At 47.2% G+C, this 14,257-nt stretch overlaps 1 protein-coding gene across 2 annotated transcripts in view; it reads right to left on the reverse strand.

The window, feature by feature from the left end:
* The window catches only part of WDR90 (WD repeat domain 90), a 60,252-nt gene that overhangs the window by 5,266 nt on the left and 40,729 nt on the right, over positions 1 to 14,257 (reverse strand). The window contains exons 21-41 of one of the 2 annotated variants that reach the window (XM_088464574.1): positions 13,128 to 13,258; positions 12,546 to 12,676; positions 11,999 to 12,160; positions 11,583 to 11,711; positions 11,301 to 11,434; positions 11,054 to 11,130; positions 10,588 to 10,716; positions 10,295 to 10,492; positions 9,993 to 10,069; positions 9,091 to 9,193; positions 6,281 to 6,402; positions 6,029 to 6,188; positions 4,560 to 4,750; positions 4,254 to 4,422; positions 4,056 to 4,167; positions 3,088 to 3,259; positions 2,877 to 2,999; positions 2,624 to 2,789; positions 2,411 to 2,541; positions 1,587 to 1,730; positions 1,103 to 1,222 (exon numbers count right to left, since the gene is read on the reverse strand). In XM_088464574.1, the coding sequence (XP_088320700.1) occupies positions 1,103 to 1,222; positions 1,587 to 1,730; positions 2,411 to 2,541; positions 2,624 to 2,789; positions 2,877 to 2,999; positions 3,088 to 3,259; positions 4,056 to 4,167; positions 4,254 to 4,422; positions 4,560 to 4,750; positions 6,029 to 6,188; positions 6,281 to 6,402; positions 9,091 to 9,193; positions 9,993 to 10,069; positions 10,295 to 10,492; positions 10,588 to 10,716; positions 11,054 to 11,130; positions 11,301 to 11,434; positions 11,583 to 11,711; positions 11,999 to 12,160; positions 12,546 to 12,676; positions 13,128 to 13,258 (2,881 nt within the window). The remainder of the gene's footprint in view (positions 1 to 1,102; positions 1,223 to 1,586; positions 1,731 to 2,410; positions 2,542 to 2,623; positions 2,790 to 2,876; positions 3,000 to 3,087; positions 3,260 to 4,055; positions 4,168 to 4,253; positions 4,423 to 4,559; positions 4,751 to 6,028; positions 6,189 to 6,280; positions 6,403 to 9,090; positions 9,194 to 9,992; positions 10,070 to 10,294; positions 10,493 to 10,587; positions 10,717 to 11,053; positions 11,131 to 11,300; positions 11,435 to 11,582; positions 11,712 to 11,998; positions 12,161 to 12,545; positions 12,677 to 13,127; positions 13,259 to 14,257) is intronic. The other variant, XM_088464582.1, reaches the window with a different exon arrangement.

Raw genomic sequence — 14,257 nt, forward strand, 5'->3', positions numbered from 1 at the left:
TTATATAGAGAAATCTCGCTTCTGTAAATGGAGGCACATAGGCACATCTAGTCTACACTCACAAAACGCGCATTCACTGATCACAACGGATACCTCTCGCATGCCCAAATGGCTGCTCTTTCGCAAACCTGGTCACCTCCCGGTGGAAATCTAGGCCCAGTTTCGCACTTTGAGGTGTACAGTGGGTCCAAAGGTGCAGTTCCGCGGCGGTCTTGGAGCTCTGTATACAGTATTTTCTTCTGACAATCCTTTCTGCCGTTTTATAAATGCTCCAGAAATCACTGTAGTGAAACTCCCAGTGCATAACTCTGCACATAGAACTTCAGGAGTCACCAAATGTCAGTGATCAGGTGGAGGTTCCATGGACGACCAACGTTACTAGAAACTTCTTCATGACCATGACATTGTAGGCTTCTAGGTTAAACCTTAGGGAGGGGTATCCAATTAGCCACAGTAAATTACCTCGCCCGGGGCTATCCAATTAGTCCCAAAGTCGGCCTGACGGGGTTTTTTTTTTTTTTCGGGACCTGATGTGTCCCGAAAAATACTCCACGATAATCGCCATTTTTTCACCTGAAAAAAAGGCGAACACACATTAGGTCTGCAAGCTTATTGCGGCATTTATGTGTTTTCGGGAGAACTAACCTATTATTTCGACCGAAATATTAGGATAGGATGAAAAAAAAATTGGCGAAAATCGGGGATAATCTGCAAAAGATCCCAGTTTTTCACCAATTGCGGGGATCAATTAGCGTCCAAACAATGTTCCGGGCTAATTGGATACCGCTCTTAGTGTTCTATGTGTGGCTGAAAACTGGAAACCACTACTATGGGTCCTCACCAGCTGGGAGCCACATATCTGGTGACAGCAGTTTAGATGTTAGTAGAACCAGATCATTTAAGAGTTGTAACATGGGCACCTTGAGGCCCTGACGCAGATGTGACCCTTACTATTCGATTTACAGGAACACCATGAGGAAGAAGACCAGGCATGAAAACATAAGGCTGGGACTACAAGAGTAGCTGGGGCAGGAGTCAAGAGAAAAGATAAGTCGAGTTACAGAAACATCCGGTGAGACAGGTTCTTATAGTATAGCAGTACCTGCTTCTGTGCCAGGCTATAGAACAGAACTTCCTTCTGTATCCCAAATCCAGTGTACACCACCGTACCTGGCTGCCATGGGCAAAACGCTGCCAGGGTGGGAATGGGGGAGTCTGCGTCCTGCATAAGACAATAAACTTTAGGCAATTGCATCACTAAAGACAACGTAACTTTTATTAGTACAATCTAACAACATGAAAAGTACGGCATGTAATACTAAAGGCAAAGTGTAACATACAGCAGCCTGATAGTACAAATGTGAATGCACCGTGTGTTTATGTTTCCTACAGAGTATTACACGGAGGCGCATATTTATTGGCGATTCAACCACATAATAAAATAAAAGTCAGGCATTTGTACAATTTTATATACCCTTTTATTTAAATCTCAGCCCTCATTGTGTTGGATGCATGTTGTCACCATGCAATGCACTAAGGACAGACGTCTGCATGAGGAGAGTCACAGCCGCAGTCTCATTACTCACCATCTCACTGTCTGGTGCTGGGAAGCTCAGCCAATCCAAGAGCTCGCATTTATCTTTTAGCCAATCAGAGGCCCAGACACTTACACGCCTGTCCAAACTGGCAGCCAACCAGATCTCTCCTCCCCGAAGGCCTAGTTCCTCGGGCTTTAAGGACAGAAACATCATATGAAAATCCCGTGTCCCGTCCAGCTGTTACACCAGAGATGTGCACCACCTAAATACAGTGTGTGCACACAAGTGGGCCGGGACCCAAAAATCTACCTATTTTGGGGGTCCAAAACAATAGCACACTGGCACTTGTAGCCCCAAAACAATTTTAAAATAAAAAGACTCCCCACTGGTAGCAATTCGTCACAGATTAGGCCCTGGCTGTCTGATCTACTATGAAGCTTGCTGAAATATACAATAATTGTAATTATTTGGAAAGGCGCACATCAGAGGTGGGTCACTGCAGCCACAGCAAGTCAAGAGGTGCAAAGGTAGAACAAGTTGCCATATTTAAAAAAAAAAAAAAAAAAAAATTTAAAATATCACTCTGGGCCTTATTTAGAGTTGGATGGGATGTGCGGCCATTAATGGGGCTTATGTACACATTTCCGAGACTAACAGGTCCCCCCTATGCCTGGAAAGGTAGAATAGGAGGACTACGGGAGTTGTACATTGCAGAAAGATACGTAAAGGGCAAATAACTGTAGTGTTAATTCCGGATGAATGTAGACATCACTAGCCGCTGACCTGTGCAGAAGGTCTAGAACTTAAGAACTGGGTATATCCCGAGCCAGACACCGTGCAGGCTGCAGTCTAACCAGAGCCTCATACCATACCTTTCTCAGCGAGCACTGGATGGTGGTGATGGGGGAACCCTTGTGGTCACTCAGTATTCGGATAGTCATTCCTGTACGTGGGCTGCTGATCGCCATCAGACCATCCTTCCCGCCGGACAGCAGTACATCACCTGTGCGATTATAAAGCATGACCATCACCTGCACGGGAACCGTGGCCAAGGTCACATGTATGAGCCCAGCAGAGTCACTAACCGGTCAGGGAGAAGGCAATGGCGGTCACGGCACAAGGGTGAGGATGAATCTTCATCTCCATCTCAGTTTTAGATACACTGAAGATACGGATGGTCCCATCGCTGTAACCGGCGGCAATCCTCTGCCCGCTGCTGGCTTGGCGGCTCCAGTCCAGACACAAGCAGCTCTGTGGCATTATTAATATCACCATGTTGTACCAGCATTAACTTTAGCGCATGATAGATCATGCAAAGTACAATGAGGTTGACATTACCTGGTTGAGGACTTGGAACTGAAGAAGCAGTTCGCAGCTGTGGAGGGACCAGACCCGTACGCTGCCATCTTCCCCACATGTCGCACAGTGTGTCTCCCCCGGACCCACCACCAAATCGGTCACCTATAGAGACACAGAATTTTGTGTTCTAAGAAGGCACTAAGTAGTTGCTGAAATATGGATCTGCTCTCCCAGAATAATGTGTCTGCACCTTGTTCCTATGACCACTGATGAGACGGATGCTGGTATTCTCCACCCAGTTGATGTACCATAATGTGCTAGCCGTGGTGCCCACAATACCCATCTCCAAGGCATCATCAAAGGTTGCACTGACAACAGCGCCATCTAGTGTCATCTCTTGTTCCATCAGGACAGAGGAGGAGCTTAAAAAGGAAAAAAAATTAATCTTGTGAAGCATACACACTGTCAGATTTGTCAGATGAACGATTGAACGATTTTACCAAAGATTTGAACGAGTTTTGACTGCATTAAAATGAATGGAATCGTCCAAGTCTGACTGCAAACACATCAGATGTCAGATACCATTGTCTAACCACTGAGAACGCGCATCGTTCAAATCGTTCATCTGACAGATATGTCAGATTTGCCTTCGGATTTTTTTAAATCGTTATCGTTCAGATCTGAAGAAAAATCTGACCGTGTGTATGCACCATTACAGTCCAGCCAGCAATTATGGACAACATTTCCTTGCGCAAAGAAAACCGGGCCCGCAGTATGACAGATTATTACCATTCACGAGGGGCGATATTGGCGTGTAAGGCGCACCCATCATCTTTACATAGTGGTGGCAGCTATTTTGTGGGTTGTACCAATATTCATGAGGATGTAGCCAATCAATGTGCTAAGAACTAGTGACATCACTAAGGAGGCAGCCATTTTGTGAGCTGAAAAAAAATAATAAAATGGAGCCTATAAAATCACCAGGTACCATTGAGGGAGTGATTGTACTGAAGATTCGGCCCAGAAAATGTTGCGGGACAGGTGCTCTTTAGGAGATCTGAAGGGACGTGCAGTTTAGTATATGGATTAGTATTAAATAGCTGAAATAGACATTTCTACATAGAGATTCAGGTCGTTGCCTGTGTCAAAGCTTCAAGCCTTTGACCTCTGCTGTGGTGGTGTGGGGGGAGCTATACAATAAACTTAATTTTCTCCTACCTGGCCTCGGACCCCTTTTCTCTCAGCTCTTGCACGGCAGCCACGGACCAGAGTCTTATCCTGCGAGTGTTACTACCAGTCACCAGCCTGTTGCCTCTGCACAGCAGGACACCTTGGGGCGGATATAAAATAAATTAATTATCTAGTATCGAAATGGATTGCAATTCTTGGTGGATAGCTGGAGGAGCGGACACTCACCGATCTCGCCCTGGTCCGCTTCCCACGTCATAAAGCAGCGATGAGTCTGGGCATCCCACACGCACACCTGCCCCGTGCTACAGCCCGTATACAGCAGAGAGGTCGGGTTATAGGTGAGGGACGTCAACTCTGCCGAGCCAACCTCATCTGGCACCGTGGCTCTGTATAACTGTGATGGGACAACGATCAGTAATCAGGGGAGAGGGCATAGATGCATCAAAAAGGACATTCATCAAGTTCAACTATTCATCCTTCCAAAAATCTATAAAAAAAAACTTTATTCGCCCAATGGGAAAGGTCACTTACCTTCAGCTGAGATGATGTCCCATTTTCCTCTATGCGACAGAAATTCACGGCTCCGGTGCCCACACACGCCAAGGTGTTAGCGTGTGTCGGGTTAAAGGTGACGGCGTGCACGGGGTGCATCATCTTACTAGTCGCCAGCATCTCATAGGACCTGGTGCTCCACAAGGCCAGCTTCCCATCTCGAAAATCACCTGCCAGCCAAGAAAAGAGTCAAATGACTTGCCAGGTTACTCCACCAAGAGCCAACAAAGGCTGCTCTCGGTGGAGTTAGGCAACATAAAACACATTTTCTGACCTCCGCTACGGGCTGATAACCTGCGAGCAATAGATAGTCCCCCCCCCTGCCCATGGCGGGTGTTTTCCTTTTTCCTAGCTGGGATGTCCAGTCACCTCCCGATATTCTCAGACTTGAACTGCTGGGATTTTAAGAAACACCCGTCCCAAACAGGAGAGAGAATCTTGTACTCGGTACTAATACAGCCATCAATGGACCTGACAGAATGGGGGAGTGGCAGGCATTTAATTTTAATGTATGTAAAATATTGCCTAAGTGACTTAAAATAAGGCCAATAAGTGTATTAGAGTGACCAAGCAGTAACTTTACTGTGCAGCGCTTTGCAAAGCTAAAACGCATATGCGGTGGTTTCAGCCACTGAATTTAAAGGGGCAATAATATTAAATACAAAACACTACTGGTTTTGGATAGAATATTATTGCCTCTTTAAATACAATGGCCAAACCGAAGAAGTTACAGCAGCTTTGAAAAGCACCGCATTGTACATTTACCCCAACATTAAAATGTGACCATTCTAATGAGCATACTATTTATGTCTTTACATTCACGTTTCCTGAATAGAGAACCATATCCACCCGGTTACACATAAAGCAATGTCCTGTAGTATATACCTATAGTACAGAGATTTTATGTCCTGAGATCGTCTACCTAAATGGCATCCATGAACTTCAATATGAATTTAAGGTACTAAAGTTGAAATGTGTATTCACAGTACAGGGAAAAAATACTACTGGAAACGGTGACATGATGCCGTATTTCGGGAGGGAAGAGGCCAGGGTCTGCGTCTGTGTTCGCAGACTTCATGACCTCACAAGCTGTCCAGCCTGCGCAAGCTGAGACTTACTTAGCCGGCCGGCACAGCGCAACCTCGGTCGCAGCGCTGGGATCGTAGATACTGACAGGAGGAGTCTGTTCACTTCAGATGCCTCCTGCAATATTTGAATTTCAACAGGACGGAGTTGCAAAGCCTCTTGTGTGCGGCTTTGTAATTCCGTCCACTGCTGATTCAGGCCCTTAGTGCCGATGACAATGGTGCGATGCCGAGAAATATTTATTGTTTATGGTTTAAGTAACATGTTACAACTGGATGAGACTAGCAGGTCCCTTGTTATCCTGAATGATAACAGGATGGATAGATGTGGAAGGACAATATTCCACTATGCTGTATACTAACCAACAGTGACGAGAAGCCGGTCATCTCGGGAGAAGCTCATGGCCTGGACCTCCGCCTGATGATACTGCAGGATCTTCTTACAGGAGCCTTCTTGTGTGTCCCAGATTCTAATCTGGCACATAGAGAACCCGTCTCCCGAGCCTGATGAGGACGCCAGAATCTGGACATAAATAACACACAAGGTTACAGTCGGTGGAAGATTGAGGTAACACGGCTGAGTAAAAGATAACCTGAGAGTTGGGCTGTACTCACCATAGCATCATGAGCGAGGGCCAGGGCAGAGATCTCCTCGGCATGTCCCAACCAGTGTCTCTGCAGCCCAGAATGCAGATCTTCCACCACAATCACACAGCCGCACGTGTACGCGAAGAACCCTATGTAACACACCGCAGTCAGTGACAATCCCCAACTATATAAGCGCTGGTGACTAGTATAACTCAAGTGAAGGGATCACTAAACCCTAAATTGGAAATTTCCAGATATAACTCAAGAAGATAAAATTACTCGGAGCTGACCCAGCTTTCTATCAGCGCTGTTATAATATAACATCCTCGCTCGCCTACAGACCCCCGGAGCCTCACCACATCTTCAGGGCAGCGTCATAACAGAAATGTTATTCTTATGTCAAATCCTTTTTTCGGAATCCATTGGGCAACACGGGGTACAGGATATAGGGCCACCTTTAGGACTTTGGCATTTTAAGATATTCAGTGTGTTTTGTGCCCCTTCTTCCTCTATTTCCCATCCGCAGGGAGCTCATTTTTGTAAAGAAGCCCCCACAGGACACAACCAGAGAGATACAGCATCAGAGGGAGAAGCTTTTAACTGGAGGGACAAGAGCAAACCTGGAGGGGCACTTTTCCCACCAAGGGATTCTAAAAAGGAGAGTCATGGTAAAACTTACCTTTGTTAACACTCTTTCTTCGAAGTCCATAGGGTTCACAGGGAGACAATGGGCTTACTAGATGTCCAGCAGCTAGGTCTGAGGACAAACCTTCAGCCTGACGGGGCGGGCTACCCCCTGAAAGATCTCCCTGTAGAGCCCTATGGACCCTGAAGAAGAAAAATGGATGTAACATAAATATAAAAGTTCCAATATTCTCTTTTATCCACTTGGGGACATCAGACCACGGTGACCACCCAAATTTGCCCCTCCAGATGGATATACTGACAGGATTGCAGTGCACAGCACCTTCTGGCCAAAGCGGGCGTCTTTCCATACCTGTGACTTAAATCTTCAATGCCCAAAGGACACTCAATGAGAGAAGAGATCACGCTTCCCCCATAGACTGATCCCTACCTATCGCTGGAACCACAATATCCTGATTTACGCGATACTTAGAAACCAACTTAGGGCCTGATTCAGACCCACTCGTGTGCGGCTGTCCGCTCGCAAGTGGGTCGATGGTCTGCACTGAGCATGCGCACGACGGAGGGAGCTCCGTCGTGCTCATGCGCCAGACGCGATGAGCGAAGGACTTTCCTTCGCTCGTTGTGTCTGATCAAAGGGGGCGTGCTGTCGATGTTGATTGGTGGGCGTGCCGGGGGCGTTGATTGGTGGATGTTGATTTGGTGGGCGTGCCGGGGGCATGCCTCCCTGACAGGGGCGTTCCCAAGGGAACGCCTACCGTCAGAAGCCGGCCCACTGACATCACTAGTGATGTCAGTGGGAGTGATTTTGGCTCTGATAGAGCCAAAATCACTCCGGGCCTTGCGGTTGAAAACCTCAACCGCAGGCTCCGGCTCGCAGTGGCGATGGTCGCGATGGTCACGACCATCGCGGCCATCAATCTGCACGCTCGTATAGGCTGTGGGTGGTGACCCACAGCTATACCAGCGTCCAGGAGGACGCTCCATATTAATGGAGGGTGGCCCTCATTCAGAGCGTGCGCTCTGCTCAGAGCGTACGGCTCTGAATGAGGGCCTTAGTTTGAGAAGATGGCTTTGTCCGTAGAACAGACCTATCCTCATAAAAAGTAAGATTGGGGGACCTGCAAGAGAGAGCCCCCAACTACATCATCATCATCCAGGCTTTGGAAGCAGCCAGGAGAACTGTATCAAATGGCAATATTGCCACAGATAATACATTAAATGTAATTCCCAAGGGACTAGTGAAAGACCGTCACAAACCTGTCGCACCCTGCAGGACAGGCTGAATTTGCAGTAAGACCCTTCCTGCGCCATTTCAGGCCGTTCCAGATTGATCTTGAAATGGGACAATTACAGACTAGTTCGACCACCTGAAATACAGGTCTCCTGCTGGCCACCTGATCTGCGTTCCATGTTTCCGGTTAGGTGCGCGTGTGGCGGACGCGAGATGCTTTCAGTGGGCCTCTCTATGCAGGGGGGGAAGTCATTGGCATATTTTCGCAATTGCGATCCGTGAGAGATCGCAACAGCATTTGCGTACAAACAGGAATCAGGCCCAGTGTGCGCCCAGCTGAAGAATCAGCCCCAGAATCACATGGGAAGTATTTAGCAGCACCTTAAAGATCTTTAAAAATTTGTCAGTCAGTAATGAATACGCCTGCACTAGAGCAAGGAGATCTGGAAAACATGCACTGTTAAGATGACCACACAAAAATCGGTTTGATTTGACTAATTTGAACTACAGGTTTTATCCATTTTCTGGCGTTTGGGAGCAATGGTTGTCTGTCATTTGCTCCAACTCATTACCAGATTTTCGTTCCAACCGGCCAAATAGTTAATAGATCATCTTTAAATGTGCAGCCATCTAATCTGTGTCCCGAGTACCAGATTTGAGAACCCCTCCCTAGTGTTTAGATCAACCAATCCAAGCAGTGTATTCTGCAATGCAAGTCCATCCAGCTGTCAGTCACTCTCTCCTACATGTAAACCTGCCGCGGAGCAGCGACAGAAAGCACGATGACGGACGCACACTGTATAAATACGCCTGTTATTTCATGAGTATTATTGAGCTCTGTAACAGTCTTTCATATATAATAATGTTGTACAGTGGCTTTATTTACTGTGGAATGACGGAATACAGTATGAGAAGTGTGGAGCAGTAACACTTACTACATACATAAAGAACAGAATACCTGTATCTGGGTTCCAGACCATGTTCCCTCTGCCGTTACCATTGTACCCAATCACTGCCCTGAGGTGCAACATTTCCTGGCTGGGTGGAGGCGGGCACATCCCCTGTACAACACACAAGGCACAGTTACTCCAATGCAGCAATCTGCCAAACAAATACACTTACATTATATCCTTCTCCCTGACTGCACAGGAGGGTCACTGGAGACACTGGGGGGTGAGGAGCCTGGGCACATCCACAATGACAGCTCCCCTTCTATACTCCGATTGGCTGCCTTTCAATTCAGATTATTAACCAACAAAACGGACAAGGGCAGGATATAATAAGGGGGGAGAGAGAGAGGGGGAGAGAGAGAGAGAGAGAGGGGGAGAGAGAGAGAGAGAGAGGGGGAGGGAGAGAGAGAGAGAGGGGGAGGGAGAGAGAGAGAGGGGGAGGGAGGGAGAGAGAGGGGGAGGGAGGGAGAGAGAGGGGGAGGGAGGGAGAGAGAGGGGGAGGGAGAGAGAGAGGGGGAGGGAGAGAGAGAGAGGGGGAGGGAGAGAGAGAGAGAGGGGGAGGGAGAGAGGGGGAGGGAGAGAGAGAGAGAGGGGGAGGGAGAGAGAGAGAGGGGGAGGGAGAGAGAGAGGGGGAGGGAGAGAGAGAGGGAGAGAGATCCAGTGTCCTCAATAGAGTTGTAAAAAATAGATTTAATGCAAGTTCAAAAGATCACATCTATATCTTTGGGGGATACTGGATCACAGATGGTACCACTGGAGGGATGAAGGTAGGTCAAACATCTAGCACTCCATTAAGGAGAGTCTGGACCTCAGAGATGAAAATATTCCCTTAGTGCATTTGTAAGACACCAATAACATGGGGTTCTGTGACAAAGAGGAGATGTGACCTCCCCAGCTGGGTGTGCCTTACCTTCGCCATGCAGGGAGTTTTGAAACGAGGGTTGAAATGTGTGTAGGCATCGGGGCGTGGTGGGTCCTGTCTCACATCTAATAAAGGATTACAGGAGATAAGATTATATGGACTGTACACACAAACTGAAAGGTATAGGAAACCAGGACAATGTCGCAGATCAGACCAGGAGCCGCCAGTGCACTTGCTCTCTCTCTCTCTGACCGGTGTTTAGCACAAACTCACCAGCACGTACAGGAAAAATGTGTCGCGCTGCGCTGGGTAAAGGTTATTTTGTATAGGAATCTTGGGTCCATATTTACCTTCTCCTTGACTGCTGCTGATGTTCCCGGTGACCCAGGGCAGCTTGGTCCTGTTGGGCTGGCTCTCTATAATGATCAGCGATGACTGCCCATCACTTTCCTGCGGATCTGGCAATTCAACCTCTTCCACCACCGATTCTGCATGCGCAGCAGTGCCGCCCGCTGCCAGATCCCCATCATCGGACTCTGAAAGGGGGCCTAAGCAGCAAGATAGGCGGACAGCAATGAATAGTGCAAAGACGAGGGGCTTTCTATACCACACCTTGCCATATCAGACAGAATGATCCTCTCACCTGCACAATCTGCACGCTGCACTGGGCTGATATCCAGACGCGGGGGGGAGGAGATACAAGGGCGAGGAGCTATGCCCCTTGGCATGCCGCTAGAGATGAATGTGGAATCTCTCCTCTGATCTACGGGATCTGGTATGCGAGAACAAGTTCAGGTTCATAATGTGCAGCCAAATCACCTGCGGGTTGGGTACGGGAGCCCGGCGGTTGGGATGGGATGTCGGCTGACAGAATACAGACAGCGGCATCCCGACAGTCAGAATCCGGACAGAATTAGGTAAGTATCCTAACCCTCCCCTTAACCCACCTTTCTTGCAGCCTAACCCGAACCATCATATGTTAGTGCTCGGGATTCTGGAGCCAGGATCCTGACTGCTGTTGGGATTCCAACGCCAGTATTCTAACCTCTGGGATTTGGACAACATCCCTCACCTGCAACCACTAATTACCACAGTAGTGATTGACTTACCAGAGCTGGAATGGATGGTGGAGGGCAAAAGCCCGTTTAAGCTGGACTGGCGGACAGAGGTTGGCCCTACTGCAGGGCTGGAGACAGGAAAAAAAACAAAAAAAACATTGGCTCTGTTAATATATTATAATAAAGGAAAACGAATAGGTTAGTTAGAGCGACTAAGAAAAAAAATGTGAACTAAAACATTTGTAAACACAAAATAAAATAAAAAAAAAAAAAAACCTAAAAGAAAAAAAAAATTCACCTGGTAACCAGAGCATCGGGGTCTGGAGCCGCTTCGAAGTCCCAAACAAAAATGGCGTCTCCAGCAGTGATCACACTCTGCTGATCTGGGGAGAAATCCACTTGCTGCACTGGTTCTGAGTGCCCGATGAACACCTGATAGGAGGGGGAGCCGAGATATACAGGAACATGAATGCGCAGGTACAGGGAGGGAGCGTGATCAACAGTAACAACCACTGAATAAAGCCACCTATAGGTAAACAGAAATAAGAGGAGAAACCAGCCAGTGTGATTTCGTTGTTACCTGTGGGCGCGCGATTCCAGCCAGGCTATAGTCCCAGACTTTGACGATTCGGTCCCCTGCAGTCAGCAGGTAGCGGTTATCGTCGCTGACTGCTAGCGAGTAGCAATGCTGTTTATGTACGTGCGTCACCTGAGAAAGATCAGAGGCGTCACTACATCTGTGACATCACCACAACAAGCAATGGTTTTACCAAACACCGGTAAATCTGGTTCTCCATTTACCAAACACTCAAACGCTGAAAGATAGAGCTGCACCCCCAATCTGCAGCTTCCGAGATATCCGATTTTTAGATGTATATTAAATTTTGCCACTTACCCATCTACTGGTGAAACGTAAATTGCTGTGGTGTTATATATAATCATGGCAATCGTGTATATAGACACAAAATTAGGTGCTCTATGGTCTAGCACCATCACCTCTCTAGTGAGACGCCCGGTCATGGGGTCCAGCCACAAGATCTTGTTGCCGGAGGTGGACACCAGCAAGTCATAGGGGCGATGAGGGCTGAAGGCGAGGCTCAATGCACAGTCCAGCTTAGTGCTGTCTAGATCCAGTATGCTGACATCAATGCGCAGGAGCTGAAGGAACAAGGACAAGTGATGAGGAGGCCGAGTGAGTGAACCAGGCCTACTACAGTCCCCCCTGTAGTAGATGAGATGAGGTGGAACGGTCGGAGGGCAGACAAAAGCTACAACACACTATGGGTTTTATTAGCATCCTCGCACATTATCTAACCTGGGGTTAAGGCCCCAGAGTAATTAACACAAATAACAATGTCATGGGAAAATTCTATTCTCTTTTGGGAAATAGTGGCACGTTATCCCTTGTGTTATGCAAGTGTAGGGGTTCACTCTTGTAATATTTGTTTCTGGGACAGTATTGTCTTCACAAGAATCTAGAAGCAACATGCAGATATCAGCCTGGTGTGGGCACTTTGCCGCTTGTCCAGTATAACTGAAGTACCTCATCTAATGACCGGCCGTGCATGACCGTCACGGTGTACTCGATGGGTCCAACAAACGCCAAGAGACAACCGTCCCTGCTCAGCGACAAAGCCGGAGGTCCCTGCTCGGAGTCCTTACACACCACGTTACCTGTGCATTAGACAGAGGTCAGAGTTTTACGTTCCGTGCAGTTATTTATAGGGAAGAGACATCAACGAAGCAGACAACAGATATAGGATAATTGATGAGGAGAGAGGCATTTAGATCCTACAATAGCATTACTGCCTCACATAGCTGGGACAATGGGTTACATTCCTACCAAGGCACTATCTGTGCTGAGTTTGTATGTTCTCCCCATGTTCTAGTGGATTTCCTCTGGGTGCTCCTGTTTCCTCCCAAGACCCAAAGACATGCTGGTAAGTGAAGTGCCTCTGACTAAAAGCAACCCTAGGTGTAGCTGTATGTTATAGAATTTAGAGTGTAAGCTCCAATGCAGCAGGGACTGAATTGAAAGAATAAATATTATTTGTATGGAGCTGTGTAATATGTGTGATCTTTATATAAATATTCAATCCGGCCATGAATAGATTTCATCACTCACCGAGCACCCGCACGACGTGCTGTTCTTTGTGTCCGATGCTGTAGAGAGCCAGGGACCCCACAGAGCAGGCGCTGTACATCAGGCCGCCATCAGGGGAGAAGAGAAGGCCGGTGATGGCGCCTCGGTGCTGCCTATTAAACAGACAGATCAGTGGCACAAACGTGCAGGAAATGCTGGCATGCTCTGTCCAAGAGGCAGCTTAGACTGCGGAATGATGGGGTGACTGACTAATGCCCGTACATTTGTATTTTTTTTTTTTTTTAAATTGAGTTTATTTATAAAACTTTTTTCACATCAAAAACTCAATACAAGAAACAAAATCCCCCCACCCCTATGAAACTCCCCCCCCAAAAAAAACCCACAATAAATAAACAGCCATTTACATATAGTCTCATTAATACCAATGCACAGTCAAATCCGATATATATGTAATACAGAACAAAATATCTGCACAGAAGAAATCTCAGCTATTCAATGTAGCAGAAAAGTCAAACAAAAAACTCATAATATCAAGACATTATTGTGCCGTCTCGCTGGTCACTAACCCATCAGCATCTGAAATCCCCCCCACCTCCAGTAACATAATGGGAAGATGAGATCCATGGGCCCCAAATACGCTCATATATGAGAATACAGTTACGCTTAGTATATAAAACACATTCATGCCCCACCACTTCATTCATCAACCCACACCACTCAGCAAAAGTAGGGCCCCTAGATGCCATCCACGTACGGGCAATACAAACCTTTGCCAGAGTCATTGCATTAATCACATACTGGACCGTCAAACGATTAGCCCTGTCCACAAGACCCAATCCAAAAATACACATTTTAGGGGACAAAATGGGGATACCACGTTCCGTGTTGGTGACACAGTTGGTGACCTGGGACCAAAACCCCTGGACAGCAGAACACTCCCAGAGGAGATGCCAAAATGAGCACTGAGGAATAGAGCATTTAGGACACTTATCTGAAGCTCCAGATCCAAATCTATTCAACAATAGGGGAGTAAGATACACCCTGTGTAATAAGAAAAATTGTATCTGTTGAAATCGCACTGCAGAGGTGGCAGTCACATGACTATTCAACATTAGAGACCACTCATCATCATCATCTAATGGACCCAAATC

This window comes from Taudactylus pleione, unplaced genomic scaffold (assembly GCF_031769625.1).
Source record: "Taudactylus pleione unplaced genomic scaffold, aTauple2 ptg000061l, whole genome shotgun sequence".
Lineage (NCBI taxonomy): Eukaryota > Metazoa > Chordata > Amphibia > Anura > Myobatrachidae > Taudactylus > Taudactylus pleione.